At 38.0% G+C, this 18,796-nt stretch overlaps 1 protein-coding gene across 1 annotated transcript in view; it reads right to left on the bottom strand.

Annotated features, from left to right (window-relative positions):
* The window catches only part of RASGRF2 (Ras protein-specific guanine nucleotide-releasing factor 2), a 212,001-nt gene that overhangs the window by 128,110 nt on the left and 65,095 nt on the right, over positions 1 to 18,796 (bottom strand). The window contains exons 10-13 of the mRNA XM_011995569.1: positions 16,951 to 17,111; positions 15,582 to 15,648; positions 14,949 to 15,085; positions 627 to 709 (exon numbers count right to left, since the gene is read on the bottom strand). Coding sequence (XP_011850959.1) covers positions 627 to 709; positions 14,949 to 15,085; positions 15,582 to 15,648; positions 16,951 to 17,111 — 448 coding nt within the window. The remainder of the gene's footprint in view (positions 1 to 626; positions 710 to 14,948; positions 15,086 to 15,581; positions 15,649 to 16,950; positions 17,112 to 18,796) is intronic.

The following is an 18,796-nucleotide window of genomic DNA, read 5'->3' as shown; positions in this document are numbered from 1 at the left end:
GGGTGTTGTTATTATTATTATTATTATTATTATTATTTGAGACGAAGTTTTGCTCTTGTTGCCCAGGCTGGAGTGCAGTGGTGCGATCTCGGCTCACTGCAACCTCTGCCTCCTGGGTGCAAGTGATTGTCCTGCCTCAGTTTCCCGAGTAGCTGGGATTATAGGCGCCTGCCACCACGCCAGGCTAATTTTTTGTATTTTTAGTAGAGATTGGGTTTCACCATGTTGGCTAGGCTGGCCAGGCTGTTCTCGAACTCCTGAACTCAGGTAATCCACCCGCCTCGGCCTCCGAAGTGCTAGGATTACAGGCGTGAGCCACTGCACCTGGCCTACTATTTTAAATTTTATATTCAACTTGAACATCTTAGGATTTTGTCCTGAGTGAAGATATATGTAACAGTATAAAAAACAATTTTTCTATGCTATGAGTTAGTAAACTGTGAATGTGAAAAACCATTTTGATAGTCTTATTTATAATGGAATCATATGAATCACTGTGTTCCTGTCAAGAAACATATTCTCAATAAGAAGCAGAATTCTATGGATGCAGTATTTTATTCAAGGTTTTACATGCTCTGCCAATTTAATCTTGATTAAAATGTAAAGGAAAGGATTCTCACACTTACTTAATCATATGTGGCACAGTGACTTTGGAATTCTCTTCAAACACTACAGTCATTAAACCATTACATCGTATATTGTCCACACACTGTGAAATAAAAAGTTGACAATTACAACCTTCAAGAAAGCCTAGGCAGATCATATATTCCCACAATCGTTTATAGCCAAAAGAATCAATTCAATTTCTCTCTCTCTCTCTCTCTCTCTCTCTCACACACACACACACACACACACACACACACGGATAATGATTTTCTAGAGCTGTGACCATAGGACCTTCTCTCTCTCTCTCTCTCACACACACACACACACACACACACACACACGGAGCAGGTAAATATTACACACTGATGAATAGCTTCAGTATTCAGATACTAAAACTGTACCAACTAAATGCCTGATAAATACCTGAGGACAGATACAACAGCTGTATTTTCCCTGAATGTATTTCCCAAGAATTCTGACCACAGCATCACTTTGTCACAATTCTTTGGCAGCTCCAACACTACTTGAGAGGTGATTGGGACCTGACCATCATTGCTCTTGCTATATTCATTTTCTGCAACCAGGGGGTGGTATGGAGTAGTCAGATTAAAAATAGTGGCTTCCTAGGATGGAATTCATCTTCTGTGTCACTAGTAAGCTCTGCCTCTGCTTCTCAGGTATTCTTTGCCAATAAATTCCCACATTTTACTAGTACCTCTGGCAGCCCCTGTTGATACTAATGCTGTTTGGTGAAGGGACCATGTGTAATTTCTCCTGTCTCTGGCATGCTTAAAGCCTCGTATCATCTTTTTCTCTTTTCCAAGGGAGCGTTCAGGAAGCTGTGCTAATTTTCTCTGCCTTCGTTATTTAATCTATGCCTTATCAATTTAAATTTTCTCTCTGCAATTATTTTGGGTTAGAGAAGAATTTATTTTGAATTATACATATTCCCTTTGAACAAAACAGGAAAATGAAAAAAATATAATCAATTTTTAAAATAAAAAATTGCTTCTAGTCTCTATGATACTATACAGTGTTTTGTGGCTATAATTAAATAGTGCAGTGAAGCTGATTGCAGTGTGACCTCACATAGGTCCTGAACTCAGAGTCTACCCTAAACACCAACGTTCTAATAAAAGAGTGAATATGCAGGTAAGAAACTTTAGATCACTGGAATTCTGACTATTCAGTCTACTTAGTATTTCAGCCATGTTCATACTTGTTTTTCCTTAAAACTTTGTTTTCCTCACATCTTATGCCATTACTTCAACTACAAAGCATAAAGGAAGAAAGTAGAATATTTTTAAGTTCCCCTTCCATATGTTTCCTTAAGCTACAGCATCTGGAAGTAATTTGGAGTTATATTTTCATATAAATAATTATGATCATCGACCCATGAATTTGGCCATTTTTGCTTATATGTGAATTTACGCTCTACCTTATCCCACAAGTGGATTACAAAAACATATATAATAAGACAAAGTCAAGATAAGTGAGAAAATCAGAGGTGATTTAGATAAAGGATGGCAAACAATAAGACGAAGCCTGAAATGAAGCCACCACACAAACTTTATGTTGAGAGCACTTGCCAGAAGTGGGCCTCAAAATTAGCAGGGCTATGGAGCAGTCAACTCAAAGAGGGACTCAGTGTTAGCTACGAAATTCATACTTCAGTAGAAGGTCAATTAATCCTAGTCTAGGACCAGACAGGACAATTATCTCATGGGTTCTCATCAAGAGAAATATTGAATAATGTAGTGAACAATGTCCTCAACAATATCTTATTATTATTATTTTTTAGAGACACTCTCATTCTGTTGCCTAGGCTCGAATGCAGTGACACAATCATAGTTCACTGTAACCTCAAATTCCTAGGATCGAGTGATCCTCCTGCCTCAGCCTCCTGAGTAGTTGGGACTACAGGCGTGTGCTGCTACCACACTGAGATTTCTTTTGTTTTGTTTTATTTTTAAATGTAGGGACAGGTTCGTGCTATGTTACCCAGGCTGGCCTTGAACTCCTGGGCTCAAGCAATCCTCCCATCTTCGCCTCCCAAAATGCTGGGATTACAGGTGTAAGCCACTGCACCTGGCCAAAAATATCTTTAAATAACTACAAGTTTTGGCAAACTGTTCTGTATGAACAGTTGAAAAGTACAATTCCAAACATACAACCCTGTGGTAGACCCCAAAGAATGTGACCCAGAGGCCCATCCTTCCTCTGCTGGTCTGGTTCAAGCACAGGTTTCACACTCTCTAGAAAAGAGCACGGGCTGCTCTTCTTCACACTGAAGAGATGCTGCTTCTCTTATCCTAGTTTGTGTAAATCTTGAGTATCAGGAAGTTGGAAACAGTATTTTCCCACAAATCCTGAAACTGCTGCATCCTGTGTGTCCAGTTATGTAGAGTCAGTGTTTCAACCAGCAAGCCAAGCTGCCAGTAAGTGAGATTATCTTCTTGTGCCCGGAGAAAGGCCACACTGCCTCTCTATGGGAAAGCTCTCAGTCAAGGCCTGATGAAAATACACATCAAGGGCCCTGTTTCAAAGTGGGGACATACATGGAAGAATGAAGAGATGGGGATGGCTGGTGCATGCATTCATAATGAAGAAAGTAAGAGAGAGGACAGAGAAATCAGTTGGAGACAGGCTATGGAGAAGGGAGTCTTGAATTTTAATTTTATCCTATAGGCAGATGGGAAGCTACTGAGGGTTTCTAAGCAGCTCCCTTATGCTGAAAGATCTAAACTGACTTCATGGTGGTATTCATTCAATGAAAAAGAGGCGAGAATGAATGGAGACCCAAGGGATGATTGGAATATTGAGTCAGTAAATGAAATGATTCATCCCTCCCCTGAGGCAGACTGTGGGAATGAAGAGAAAAGGGTGGACATAAATATTTTGAAGACAGGAATAATAAAAATTGATGAATTACTGAATAAAACCAAGAGAAAAAAACAAGGTAAAATCAAAGATGGCCATGGTTATAAGGCAATTTTAAACTTTCTGATGCAAATATATTTAAAAGCAATAAAACATAGCCAAATGTCTTTCCAATCACCCAGAGTTTAAACAAAGTTAAACAGTCAATGTTTTGAATTCTCAAGGCACCAAGAAGACGCATTGATTACATGGCATTGGGATTTTACTAAATGTCTGTCTTACAACTGCATTTATCAAGTACTTACTATGTGAAGACACTGGGCTAAGTACTGGGAAATGAGGATAAAGAGAAGAAAAGTAATATATGAAAGAGCTTTGAAGATGAATAAGGCAAGCCACTTCAAACTCACTTTCCTAATCCCGATGGGGACAAAATGGATTAACATCATCCCTGTTCTTCCCAAGCTATGTGGCGGGGTCGGGGGGTGGGGTAATGAGGAAAATGATTGGATGGGGAGAGGGGTTGCACACTGACAAGGGTAAGTGCTCCTTCACCCAGCGACCTTTCTAGCTATTCCTTAGACTTCTGTTCACTCTCAGTGTTTCTGAATCACAACGAGGAAGCCCCTTGGGGAACCAACACAGAAAGTGGGAAAGTAGACATGGTGTTTTGTGAGACCTGTGGGAAATGAACAATGTGCCTTCAATTTCCTTCAATATTCTAAGCAAATGGCATAGTTACTGAGATGACAGCCTTAGAATGACTACACTATCAAGAACAGAGGTGAGGTAATGGGGAGACCACTTAAACTCAGCCCAGAGCTCCCACACAGCTTCAGAGACAACCACACTATTTAAGCGGAGCCCAGACAAGGTGGGGACGGGCACTGGAGGTGGCCAGAGTCACAGACCTGGGTCATAAAGAGGCATCTCTGTCTCGTCCTGGATAGGGGGTCAGAAGGCAGAGATTTAACTCGTTTCTTAGGGATTCATAGTCCAAACCCCTGGGGAATACAGGAATTGGGTCTGGAAATCCAGGAAATGTACCACTGGAGATGAGTTCAAAGGGCTTGTCATCCTACCTGCACCAACAGTCAGAGAATGGAAGGGCAGAGCTACCTGGCAGCCCATCAAAGCTATAGGATACCTACAATCACAGTATCTTAAGATGCAGTTTCCTGGGGGCTGACTTTGTCTACTTCCCTCCTCTTGGAGACCAGAAGGGAAGCAGCTTTTGCTTTTTGAAAGAGGGAACCAAGAGGAAGGGGGTCTCAAGACCAATCTGCCCAGTGCACTTGCCCAGGAAACTCTGCAGGGTGGAAAGTAGGAGTAGGGAAGACAGTCAGCTTCCATAGTCCACAACAGAAGCCATGATGTGTGACCCAAGGCCAAGGAGTGAGAGATGAGCCCACTCCAGGGAGCTGAAATAGAACTTTTTCCCCTGTTCCCAACATAAGAAGCAAGTGCTTTCCCCTTCTTCATCCTTCATCTGTGGTGCTAATCCAGAGTTTAGCTGTGTGTCTCTTCTGTTTTCCAGGATCTGGAAAGGTTTTGTGGAGAAAAACAGAAGAGACACACTGAGACATTTTTTGATCAGCTACAGTGTTACATATAAACAGCTTAGTCCGAATACTGCATAAAATTTGAGAGAGAAAAAATAAAATAAATCTAGCTTTTCATACCTAATATGAATACACATAGAGTACTACTTTGGCTGGAGTAATATTTAACTTGAAAAACCATGTAATTATACAAAAGAGAATTGGAAAGGGGAAATAATACATTAAAAATTATCACAAAAAAGATGAAAAATGAAGGGTGAAGAATTTTATTACTATTATTTATTTTTTAAATAAATTATTCATCTAGGAAATAGGAAAGAAGAGGTCTTCATTTTTTTCTCATCTCTCTCTCTTCACAAATATAGGAATTTATAGTTTGAAATTTAAGAGATATAGGCAAAAATGAATATAGACTTTTATTTTTCATCTTAATGTTTTTATTTTTTATTATGAAATAATTCAAATATACGTAAAAGAATGAGCCATCCACATACCAGCCACTAGACTTAACTAATATTAACACTTTCCCATGTTTTCTATAGATCATCGTTTTTCTGTAAAGGATATAAAACACTATAAACATAGTTAAACCCTCCTCTTTTTTTCCATTCCAATAGGCTCTTTCTACTCTGGAAGCAATCACTATCTTGAAGCTGATGGATATCCACTTGTCCTTCTTTCATTCCTGGTTTCTTATTTTACTATATATTTGTGTATCTGCCCATCATAAAGTACAATATTATTTGCATTTAAATTTTTTATATAGATGCTTGTATTTTTCTCACACAATATTGCTTTTAAGATTTGTTCATATTGATATGCATAGTTCGTTCATTCATATTAACTGCTATATATCCCACTATATAAACATAAATTACAGTTTAGTCAATCTCATATATGTATACATTTAAAAGGTTTTCATTTTCTGCTATAACAAAGATACAGTGACTATTACAAATTTCTCCTTGTGAAAAAGTTTTTTCCTATCTTTTAATTTTTCAAAGGCAATCTGTCTTTTTACCTTTTGAGATTTTTCTTTTTGTGTTTTGTCTACTATAGTCTTACCTCAACGTGTCTAGATGAGGTTTTTATTTGAGTTTATGCAGCTTGGAATTTGGTATGTTTCTTCAGTATGAGGATTCGTATCTTTCATCCACTTTTAAAATTTCTACTCATTTTCTCTTTGAAGACTGCATCTTTTCTATTCCCTGCAATTCTCATTCCAGAAATGTATATTGGGCCTTCTAACTCTATCCTCCATCTGATTTTCTCATATTTGCCATCTCTTTATCTCTCTTTGCTGTATTTGAGGTAATTTCCTAGAATATAGGATCTATATTCTCTACAGCTATATAGAATATAGATATTCTATAGCTATCTCTATATAGTTATATTCTATCTATAGCTATATAGAATATAGCTGCATTCTAGCTATAGTTATGTAGAATATAGCTATACCTATATTCTATACCTATATATAGGTATAGAACCACATACCTATATATATTATCTGGTTCTTAATCATCTCACTAGCTATGGTTGATCCACTGTCTTTAATAAATTTTCAATGAATTTCTCATGAATATGTAATGTTGTGGTCCTACAGTTTCTAGTTTTAGATTTTTCTATGTGGTTCTTTGACAGGTCAGCCTGGTTTTTTTTGCATAGTGATCTCTTCTTTCCTTATGGTTTCTTTCTTTCTTTTATAGTTTTATTATACTTTAAGCCTTGTTATTTTATGGTCTTTTCCAAGTTGTCACCCTATTGCTTGAGGTTCTTGTAGTGCTAATTCTACTGCTATCCATGCCTGCTAAGTCTCACTCATGATAAATAATTTACTCACAAGATTTGTAATTTTTAATTCGAGCACATGTCATGAGCCCCAGATTGTAGAAGTGTTGCTAATGGAGTGGCTTTGTGTTTCGGGCTGCAAGCATGCTTGGGATTTCAACATTCAAAAGTTATTTTTAAAACAATTTCTCAGTTTGGCATTTACACCATGTGAATAAGTCTGATTTCAAATCTGTAGGCCAGAGACACATTCTTTTTTTTTTCTTTTTGTGAGACAGAGTCTTACTCTGTCACCCGGGCTGGAATGCGGTAGGATGATCTTAACTCACTGCAACCTCCACCTCCTGGGTTCAAGTGATTCTCCTGCCTCAGCCTCCTGAGTAGCTGGGACTACAGGCATGTGCCACCACGCCTGGCTAATTTTTGTATTTTTAGTAGAGATGGGGTTTCATCATGTTGGCCAGGCTGGTCTCAAACTCCTGACCTCAAGTGATCCACCCGCCTCAGCCTTCCAAAGTGCTGGCATTATAAGTGTGAGCCACCGCGTCTGGCCACATTCATTTTTAAAAAGAAGATTTTTAAAAATTCAGAACCCAAGACAAAGACAAACTTCTTTCTTTCTTTCCTTGGGTCAAAGGGTACAGTTTTTTAGGTTCTTGTTTCACAAAGGGAATACCCTTTCAATGCCCAGGCTTTAAATAGAGAACTTGATTAATGGGCCTTAGGCCAACTTTTGCCCTCTTTATATGTTAATACTACTAGGACATGGAACTAATATCTAGTCTAAAACCATTCCCAAGTCTGTAAGTCTTTGGCTTACAAGCTTTTGTCTATGGCTTTAAATTCCCTTGTTTCTGGCAACAAGAGATTTCCCTTCCTATCCGTAAATATACCTACACATTAAAATTTTTTAATTTTACTGATTTTATACGTTAAACGTTTCTGTTTTTACAGCAAGAGGGGACTAAATCAGCTTAGTCCTTCATACTACCAGAATTGGAACTTGAAATAAATGTTTTAAACTCAAAAGAGGAGATTTATGTGACCATTTCTGCACATCTCATTATCCAGTGTCAAGTCTCATTCATAAATCTTTCTGAGTCATTGTCAAGCCTTAAAATTATTTTAGGAATAAAAGGAAATTTTTACTTTCACTCAAGTTTCAGGAGAACAAAATATATATTCAATCCAAACCATACCTCAAAAGACTATGTAATGAATAGTCATATTTTAAGTTATATAAAAAGGTCTTTGATAATTAGCACACAACCTTTAATCTATCCATGAGATGGATGGATGGATAGATAGATGTATGGATGGAGAGATAGAGAGAGAGAGGCTAGATAGATAGATAGATATTATGATATATTTATAATAGGGGAATGGTTTTCAAAATGAGTTCCTCATCCCCAGACTTCAGGGACATCTCCAGGCTGCACAAACAGGAATGTGAAAAAAAGAATGGCTCCTGGAGTCTCTAGGTCTACCAACTTTATTTCAACCAGAGCATTCTGCTTTTATCTTACTTCCATTTGGGACTTGGAGTAATGCTGCAATGAAGAAAGAGTTCTGCTCTAGAAAAAAAGTTTAACTACAATAGAATTGGTATATGTGAGTGTATATACGAACAGACTTACAGAGGAAGGTGTGGCATACATTTATGGTTATATAAGCATGTACCCTGGTTGTTGGGAAGAAGTGATGCCTATATACAGTTCATTTAGTTAAGAAATATATTCAAATAAGCAGGGTTTCAGATATCTTTAATGTCATCTTGAATTTGTGTGAATTACAATAAACCTTGAAGTTAACAGGAGAACAAAATTAGATTCCTAGATCATAGATAGTCTAGTTCAGTTTGTAATGGGTGGAATGGGATCTGGGAATACGTGTGTTCACAAAAGCCCCAAGTGATTTTGAAGCAGCTGGTCTTTGGACAAGTATTGAGAGTGACTTCTCCACCAAGAGTTTTTCAGGGTCTTACTTAAGGCAGTACCTATTTAAAGACCAGTGGTCTACTGTGTTACCATATTTTCCACCTTCCTGATACTTCTAAGTACTGGCAAGAAAGGTTAGAGTCAATTTTTTTAATTCACCTTTTTATGTTAAAGTAGAAAATTCCCTTTTGATTTCTGAGAAGCTATTTTTAGGGAGAAAGCATGTCCAGTGTGCTACAAATTTGTCTACACAGGTCTATATTTTGGGACATCTATCCAAACCAAGAAGCTCAGAGGTAAATTTTAATTCTGCATTTTAGTTAATAGCCATAATTACAGTGGATCTGTTTAATAAACCATTATGTATGACAGTGAGACAAGCACAAATGAATGTGCTTTATTGAAATAAATAGTGAAATCTTCAGCCTCCGATCATTCCCTATAAATAGATGAAAAAGGGGAAGAATTATTGGTTGAGACCATTAGCCACTTGTACTTTTTGCTGGAGGCGCCAACAGTTAATTATGGCCTTACTGGTGTAACTAAGAGTGTGATTAATCATTCAAGCAATCGTTCCTTCTAAAAATTACAGCTTCAGAGAGAGAGAGACTTGGCAAAGCTAAAAGTCTTAAGTTTTGTAGAGTTTCTTATGGGAAACTGGGATTGTAGCAATACTCAGGAACCACTTTCTCTTCTTAAAAAAAGAGCTACCTATGATTAGTATAATACAATAGAATAGCTTAGCAAGGTGGCTTCAAATCAAGCCAGAAAAAGTAAGATTTAGAAAAATAGTGGCCAGGCACAGTGCCTCATGCCTGTAATCCCAGCACTTTGGAAGGCTGAAGCAGGTGGATCACGATGTCAGGAGATCGAGATCATCCTGGTTAACATGGTGAAACCCCGTCTCTACTAAAAATACAAAAAATTAGCCGGGCATGGTGGCGGGTGCCTGCAGTCCCAGCTACTAGGGAGGCTGAAGCAGGAGAATGGTGTTAACCTGGGAGGCAGAGCTTGTAGTGAGCTGAGATCATACCACTGCACTCCAGCCTGGGTGACGGGGAGAGACTCTGTCTCAAAAAAAAAAAAAAAAAAAAGGAAAAGAAAAGAAGAAAAATAGTGACAACAATTAAAAAGACAAAATAATGGAGAACATATATATTCATAATCTAAATAGAAAGAAAATGTTCACTTCCCTAGTCTATAAGGGTAGTGCCAGTGAATTACTATCTAGTATAAAAAGACAGAAATAGTAGAAAATGTGAATCTCATTGATAATTAGAGAAATGTAAATTAAAACCACTAGAAAGCAAAAACACGTTTCCATTAAATAGAAAAATGTGATAAATGTGACAAATTCAACATTGGCAAGACTTAGAAGACAATTATATAGGTACCTTGTTGATGATGTAGTAAAATTATAACTTACATATTTCTTGAAGGAATTGTGGCAGTCTGTCACACCAGGAATCATGAAATAAGGAGAGTGATCAGGCTTTTTACACCAGCCTTATACTCTAACTACACACCAACAAGGGACTTTAAAAGAAAGGAAAAACTCCCACACAAAGATGTTTAGCACCTCATTATATATTAATCCTCAAACTTGGAAACAGCTCATATACTCAATGCTCAATTGTTCAGAAAAAGCTATAATAGCAGTAAATTGATGCAGTTGAATATATTTAATATAATGCAGATGAATAATAGATAGCCAATATGAATATGAAGAGTTTACAGGAATATAGAAAGAAGTAAATGAGGTAAAAAGCAAACATGATGTATGTATACACTGAGACGCAAACTGTACAATTATTTCTATACAGCAAGATTGCGGAGACTTTAGAGATGGAAACAGTTCATTCTTCAGGTCAGAGGTTCTTTAATTGTGCAGAAGTGATCTATGGAGCTTCTGGAGTTTAGAATGGCATCTGGAATGTGGGTTAAGGAATCTGCATTTAAAACAGTCCTCACATAATTCTAATATAGGTTGTCTGTGGAAGCTATTTTGATAAACATTTTAGTGTGTTGGGTGTTGGGAATATTTCTAGTTCATTTTTGTGTCCATATTTTCACATATACACAATAAAATATTAAATAGGACATTTCAAGCATTCAGTAAGCTTATCTTATTAATAATGAATATGTCCAGAAATATACTTGAGAGACTAATTCTATGAATGGATATGTAACTTCTCCTATAAAAGGAAGATGCTTGAAGCAGGGAATGAAGCCAGCTGAGATATAGGCTTCTGGGCAGCAGACTAGGCTCAGTCAAGAGCACAGCACTCTGTCTCTACCACCTACCCACCTACCATTCAAACCCCATACCAGCAAAATCACTAAGTATACTAGAACAATCACTACTTCACTCAGCCTTTGGCAGCAGTTGACACGTGACCACTCCCTCCTCCTTGACACGTTTTCTTCACTCAGCTGCTAAGACACCATATCCTCTTGGCTGTCCTCCAGCTGCACTGGTGGTTCCTTCTTGGTCCTCTTCACTATTCTCCCTGACCTGACCCCTTTCTCAGTCTGCAGCCCTCTTACTTCTACCTATGCATATTCCCTTGGTGATCTCAACAGTCTCACAGCCTTAAATACCACCCAAATGATGTAGTATCTTCCACCCAGACCTCCCTCTAAATGCTGGACTTCTATATCCCATTGCTTATTTATCAACTCCACTCAAATGTCTAGCAGACTTCTGAGACTCAGTACATTCAAAAGTAAATTTCTGCTTTTCACCTCCAAATCTCTTTTCCCAGCAGATTTCTCCATCTCAGGTAATGACAACTCCATCCTTCCAGTTGCTCAGGCCAAAATCTCTCAAGTCATCCTTCACCCTTTTTCTCTCACATCCCAACTCTAATCCACAATAAAACTCTGCTGGTTCTACCTTCAAAATGAATCCAGACTCAGAACCCTAATCTCCATCTCCATTCCTGCCATGCTGGCCTGAGCTCTCAACATCTCTTGCCTGGACTATTGCAGCAGCCTGCTCACTCACCTCCCTGCTTCCACTCCTGCCCTCTGCCCTCAGCCCATCCTCACCACAGCAGCCACAGCAATCCTTTCCAAACCGAAGACAGTTCATGGCATTCCTTTGCTGAAATCCTTTAATAGCTTTCATCTGACTGAGTATAAGCCAAAGCCCCTCTCATTGGTGTAGAAAGGCATTCTTGATCTGGCCCGTTACCTCGGTGACTTTTTCTTTTCTATTCTCCCTCTCACATACCCTACTCCAGCCACACTGCCTTTCATGGTATTCCTTGAAACATGCAGCCTCCTCCTACTTTACAGTCTTTGCAATTGCTGTTCCCTCTCACATGGCATCACATATTCACATGGTATCTCCATCACCTCCTACAGCCTTTGTTTAAAAGTCTCCTTCAGAATGAGGTGACCACCATTTAGAAACTCTACCAACCCACCCACCTTCAGCAGCCCAATCCTTCTTACCTTGCCCTATTACCTTCTAATATAAAATAGTGTATACTTATCATTTATTTTTGGTCTTCCCCACATTAGAATGGAAGTTACAAAAGGTTAAGAAAATTTTGTTGTGATGGCACATGTATACATACGTAACAAACCTGCACGTTGTGCACATGTACTCTAGAACTTAAAGTATAATAATAAAAAAAAAAAGAGAGAAAAAAAAAAAGAGTTCAAGGCCAGCTTGGTCAACATGGTGAAACCCTGTCTCTAAAAAGAAAAAAAACAAAAGAACAGAAAATTTTGTTGTGGTTGTCACTTTTCTTCATGATATGTCAAAAATCTCTAGAACAGTGCCAGGCCAGGCATACAGCACTGCATAAATATATTTGTTGAATGAATGAAACCACAAGTGTCAAAGCCACACAATGCCAAGACTCTGTCGGCCATAGTCATCTCGTGTGATGGTATCCCCATCACTAAAAAAGATATAACTTGGCCAGGCACAGTGGCTCACGCCTGTAATCCCAGCACTTTGGGAGGCCAAGGCAGGCAGATCACCTGAGATCAGAAGTTTGAGACCACCCTGACCAACATGGTGAAACCCCCGTCTCTACTAAAAATACAAAATTAGCTAGGTGTGGTGGTGCACACCTGTAATCCCAGCTACTCGGGAAGCTGAGGCAGGAGAATCAGTTGAACCTGGGAGAGGTGGAGTTTGCAGTTAGCCAAGATGGCACCACTGCACTTCAGCTTGGGCGACAGAGCGAGACCCTATCTCAAAAAAAAAAAAAAAAAAAAAAGATAGAACTTTTGGTTAGCCTCCTTCCATTGAAGATATAATCTAATACAATTTTTTTGCTAAGCAACATAATAGCCATAGCATCTTGATGAAATAAGGAGGAAGTTGTATATTTCTACCTTAACGTCTAAGCAGAGGGAAAGACTCACTTAGACCTTTGCTAGTGACAGGCAAAGCACTGGGTGCCTTTCTTTAAAGGATCAGGCACAGAATCATTCACACACTCCAAGCATCTTTCTCTCTTAACAATGCCTCCCCAGTCATGCTAAGGAAGGTCACCTGAGCTTCCATCAAGTCTATATCTTAGGGGCCCCAATTATATCATAAGGTAGAAGGCAGAAGCAGGTGGAAAAACACCTTTGCCTACTCCTATTCTCCTCATTCTTCCTACATATCTTGGCTTCATAACACGCACACAATTTTGTTGCATTTAGCTGTTTCCTTCCTTTTGCTCCCTATGAGCCTGCCTATTCTCCCTGAGAGCAAGAACCACAGTCATATTCCTGGTACCTGCACAATACCCGACACCACATGGTGATTCCTCAATAAATGTTCGTAGAGTCAGTGAATGATCCAGAGTTTCATAAAGTAAGAGATGTGGTACAAATAGGGAGAAACTTAATATGCTATTAATTGATATAGCATAGAGCTAATGAAAGTATGAATAAATCACCACAAGGATGCAATTCCACAAAAATGGAAGATCCCATATTTTCATTTCCTAGAAAAGAAATGGCTTCTCTTCTAGCTATTTATTTGCCATCGAAGCCATCCTGAGGGTATATAAGTAAAAGTCCAGCATAAGGCACTCTTGTAGAGGATGTTTAGAGTGCTAAACAGAAAAAAAAGACCCAGATTAGGTTTACATTCTGACTCAATGCAGCTGAGCAGCTTTTGACAAATGCTTAAATTTGCAGACCTCAGTTTTCTCACCTGTGAAATGGGACTAATTTCTCTCTGCTTACCTTCAGAATACTATTGTAAGCGTCAAATGAGATTAAGTCTGTAAAACTACTTTGACAGATAAAAATGATTACTATTGACATTCATTTTCTATTTCACCTCAATTTTCAGTCACTCAAAAAAAAAAAAAAAAAGAACTAAGTCCGAAGAACTATGATAGAATTCATGTTTCCACTTAAGTCTTACATATAAATTACTATGAGCTCTTCCCAAAAAAAGTATGAAAACTACAATATATATCTTTTCCATGTGCCCCGGTTTCTCTGAGCTAACAACTTTGAAAATAATTATCAAGTCCTTAAAAAATATTTTTCTTACATAGCAACACTTTTCCCCTACAAAGCGAAAATTCATATGGAGCTTGAATAAGAATGCCCAAGTTCAATCATGACTAGTTTTGGCATATTCTAAATCATATTATTTCCTAAATAAATGGAACAATTCCCTAACTGGGTGCTGCTGATCAAGGAAAGGTAAACAATTCTGTTCCCTAATTTTTAAATATATGAAATACAGGAGCTCATTTTCAGGTTTCATACTAGAGATGGTGTCTCTTTTGATTCTTTAATTCATGATTTCCTGCCATAGCCCTTGTTGGCTGTTTTTGTATCTTTCACCATTATTCTCCTTCAGAAACAAATAAGCAAAATATCGAGTGGAGCCATTAGAGAATTTATTACTATAAATTACTATAACAATACTGTTCAACACAATTGATTACATTTGCAACTGGTGTAAAATGCCCAGGAACTAAAATCCAATTACCACATTTCAGGCAAATTTTAACCTTAAGAAGAAGAACAAACAACAACGATAATGATCACAGCTTATCAAGATACATAGTGATTATGGCAGTGACCATAGCAATGAGTGTAATTTTTTAATAAAAATAAAAGACCTCTAAAAAATATCCCCAAAAGTTTAAGTTGTGAAATTTAAAAAACAAAAATTTGGCAAAGGCCACTTGCTTACCTGACTGATGTCACTCATCCAGGCAGCTTTCTCCTGGCGTGAGGGCGCTAACAAGACAACAGTGAAGGCGGCAGCGTCGGGAGGCTCCACCACTATTTTAAAATCCAGGTGCCCAAACACTTGCCCAGAACCTTTAGCTTGAACACATGTAAGTCAAACAATTAGATGAGAATACAAGAAAAAAAAAAAAAAAAGAGTGATAACTGCCTTCACATCATTCTATTTATACAATCCATTTGCACTCAAATCGGGACTCTCATTTCAGCAATATCGTACTTCTCAGGCATGAAGAGGGCTTTATTAAGCTCATAAGCAGATGAAGAAGCTGAGGTCAGTAGGTTACTTGAGACTACAATCCTGGTTTCCTTCTGATTTCATAGTTTTTTGTTTTTTTTTTTTAATTCCCATGATTTATAGAATTCCAACACTCTAATTCAACTCTTCTTTCTTCTCTATCTGCCACTTAATAGTCACTATCACAAAACAAATTCAGTAAAATGTGAATTCCCAAAGATGGTTTAACAAGGCTCATGGGCTAAATGGTTCATACATAAATGACTTTAGGGAGTTTGTCCTCAGCCTCTCTCCCACCTCTAATTCTAATAGAATCCTAAGTGATCAAACGTGACTTACAGTCATCATCGCTTGCATCTGGCTCCTCAATCAATGTGCAGTCTATTAGAGACAGAACCCCACCTGTCTGGAAACAAACCAATTTTTCATTAAGACACTGAAGGTCTTGTGTAGACTGGGAAGCTCTGATTTGTAAACACTATATTCAAGTTGCCATAGAAGAAAGCATAGCAATTCTGCATCATAAATAATTTTTCATAGAGTCCAAAATTAAGCTTAGATGTGCAAAAGGAAGTGAACTCATTTAACTTCAGTAAAATTCTTCCTTTTCAACCCACTCCCACTCAGTTGTTTATACAATTTAGCAAGTCAGCTGATGGGGGACTTAGATAGCACCACAGTGGCTTTAGAGAGTAATGCAGCTTAGCAAAGGGCTGAACTCACCAACCAGGATGCGGCTGAAGCAGTAGAAAGCTGTCATGATGGTGTTGAATAATATTTGTAAGCCATAGTAAAAAAGGGTATAGATAGGCAAACTTTTTCCGTAACAGGTCAGATAGTAAATATTTTAGGCTCTGCAAGTCATATGATCTCTGTCACAACTACTCAGATCTGCCACTTTAGCATAAAAGCAGTCACAGACACAAAGACATGAGCGTGGCTGTGTTCCAATAAAACTTTATTAACAGGCCAGGCACAGTGGCTCACACTTGTAATTCTAGCACTTTGGGAGGCCAAGGCAGGAGGATCACTTGACGCCAGGAGTCATAGCAACACAGCAAGACATTGTCTCTATGAAAATTTTTTCAAAGATTAGATGGGCATGGCAGTACATGTCTGTAGTCCCAGCAGCTTAGGAAGCTGAGGCAGGAGGACTGCTTGAGCCTAGGAGTTCGAGGCTGCAGTGAGCTATGATCATGCCGCTGCACTCCAGCCTGGGCAACAGAGTGAGACCCTATCTCAACAAAACAAAACAAAACAAAAAATTTTATTAACAAAAACAGACTCTAAGCCATGGGCCATAGTTTGCTGACTCCTAGTACAGAGCAAGATAAAATAGCATTTAGCAAATATTGCATTGGTATATTGTAGCGATTTGACAAGATTTTTGTAGCTCAGTAGTTGTCAACTAGTATACAACTTTGTATATGATTATACAGATACAGTATAGTATATCATTTTGTCCAGGTTATGATTTAAATTGTATTTCTTCATGGTGATGCATACTTAAAATACATTTCTATTACTCTGAATTCAAATGAAAATGAATTAAATGGCAGAGTTGGTAAATGCACATTACCTCACTCGTTATGCAATCATGACAATCTGTTTTATGATAATACCAAGCACGGGAAAGTCACAAGTGAGTTAACTTCAATACCTTGTAAGTGCTTGGAAGATCAGTGGAACAGTTATGGAAAATCAGTACCTTGAGCAGATGCAGCTTCCCTCCTGAACTTCTTGTGCATATTAAAAAGTGTTTTGTAAATAAGAAGCATTGTCTCTCTCCTTCCTTTTTCAAAGACAACGAACCCAGGCGAACTTTACTAAGCTTCCCCCTCTCAACGGAAGGTACTTGAATAAGAGAACCTGGTGATTACAAAAATGAAGAATACACAGCAATTAAAATTCTGTCAAGTGAGGACCATGTCCATGGCAATAAACACTAAGACCTGTTTCCCATAATACCAGGGATTGATTTTATGTGACACATCATCAGAACAAGTAACTCTCTTCCAGTCTGAGCAGAAGAAACAATGCATTGTATTTTAAGGGCTGAACTGTTCCTAATACTTTTGTGAAACACTGTAGACTTGATTCTTCATCTATAAACTGGAAAATAAGTTTGAAAGAAGGCAAAATTGAATTCAAAGAATTAGGCACTTTTGCCATCTGTCCTTAGTGATCTGACCCAATCAATTTATGTGTTTAATAATAACATACATATTACATAATTATATAGAGTAATATAACATAACAAAAAGCAAATGCAATGCATTCTTCCTGAAGCACAGAAGGTAGATAAATAGCATATTAATATAGTTTACCTTGTATTTTAAAAATAGAATGTACATGTATATTATAAAAAGATATAAATTATATAATTCAGGGAAATTTAGCTAAGAACTATTTTTAAAGGACACCTATTTCAAGTTACATTTACATTATGTGTGATAAAAATTATCTGTAGAATCTAAACAGAAAATAAACCACATAAAATCTATACCCAGTATACTACTATGAGCAAAACTACCTTCCATTTAATGTAAGAAGCTATACACAGACTTTATAATACCAACATTGCCTTTGATTATTTCTAGATTTCACCCTCATACCGACCTCCCCGTACCCCAAAACAAAATTCCAATCTAAGTTAAATATCAAACTAAAAAGTACTAACAAAGATTCTTGCAAACCTCTTGATTCTGACTTCTGAAGTGCCCTGAGATAATCATATTTCTTACATTTATTTAACCTACCACCTACCCCAAATACAGCCTTACACAGGCTCATATTACCCTCAGAAGAATCATTAAGTGCATATCCAACCCTTGAACATTAACAGCAGTCATCACTAAGAGATGAGATTGTAGACAACCTTATTTTCCTCTTCATACATTTTTCTAGTTTCCTGATTTTTTTAATGAGCACAAATTATTTCAATAAGCAGAAAAACACCACTAAAGTTCTTCATATAAATAATATATATACATAAGTTGGTAGAACTATGATTGAGTCACAAAATGTTCATATTAACATATGAATGTTGCAAATTGCATCTACTTTTTAACAGAGATTGAAAGGTGTACAGGGTGGCAAGAGACCCAAGTTTCCACGCCTGGATCTCACACTGTCTATTTCGGTGACTGCTGCAGTGGGATGCTTGACAGACACAGAGTAGGCAGCTATTCTGGGCCTAAAGAATAGCAAGGAAGCAGTCCTGGGTGAGGTGTGGGACTGGGGAACAATGGGCCAGGAGACGGCTTGACTCCTACAAAGGGATGGGTAAGAGGAGAGTGAATGAAGGAGGTGAGGTGGGTGGGAATAAACTGGCTGGTAGCCCAGGCAGCAAGGAATGACATAAAGTACTGGAGGCAGGGGAAAGCAGGAGGCCGAAGTTAGGGAAGTCTATGAGCAAGTCATAGCAGCAGAAGGCTCTGCTCATGGGGCTCAGGATGCAATCAAAGCCAGAGGCCTTGCAGAGGATGTGATTCAATGCCTCCCATTTCACAGATGGGGAAACTGAGGTCTGAGGTTAAGCAGATTGCCTAAGG

Source organism: Mandrillus leucophaeus, unplaced genomic scaffold, assembly GCF_000951045.1.
Source record: "Mandrillus leucophaeus isolate KB7577 unplaced genomic scaffold, Mleu.le_1.0 Scaffold491, whole genome shotgun sequence".
Lineage (NCBI taxonomy): Eukaryota > Metazoa > Chordata > Mammalia > Primates > Cercopithecidae > Mandrillus > Mandrillus leucophaeus.
The sequence above is the reverse complement of the archived record's forward strand: the minus strand, read 5'-3'. Positions and strand labels throughout refer to the sequence as shown.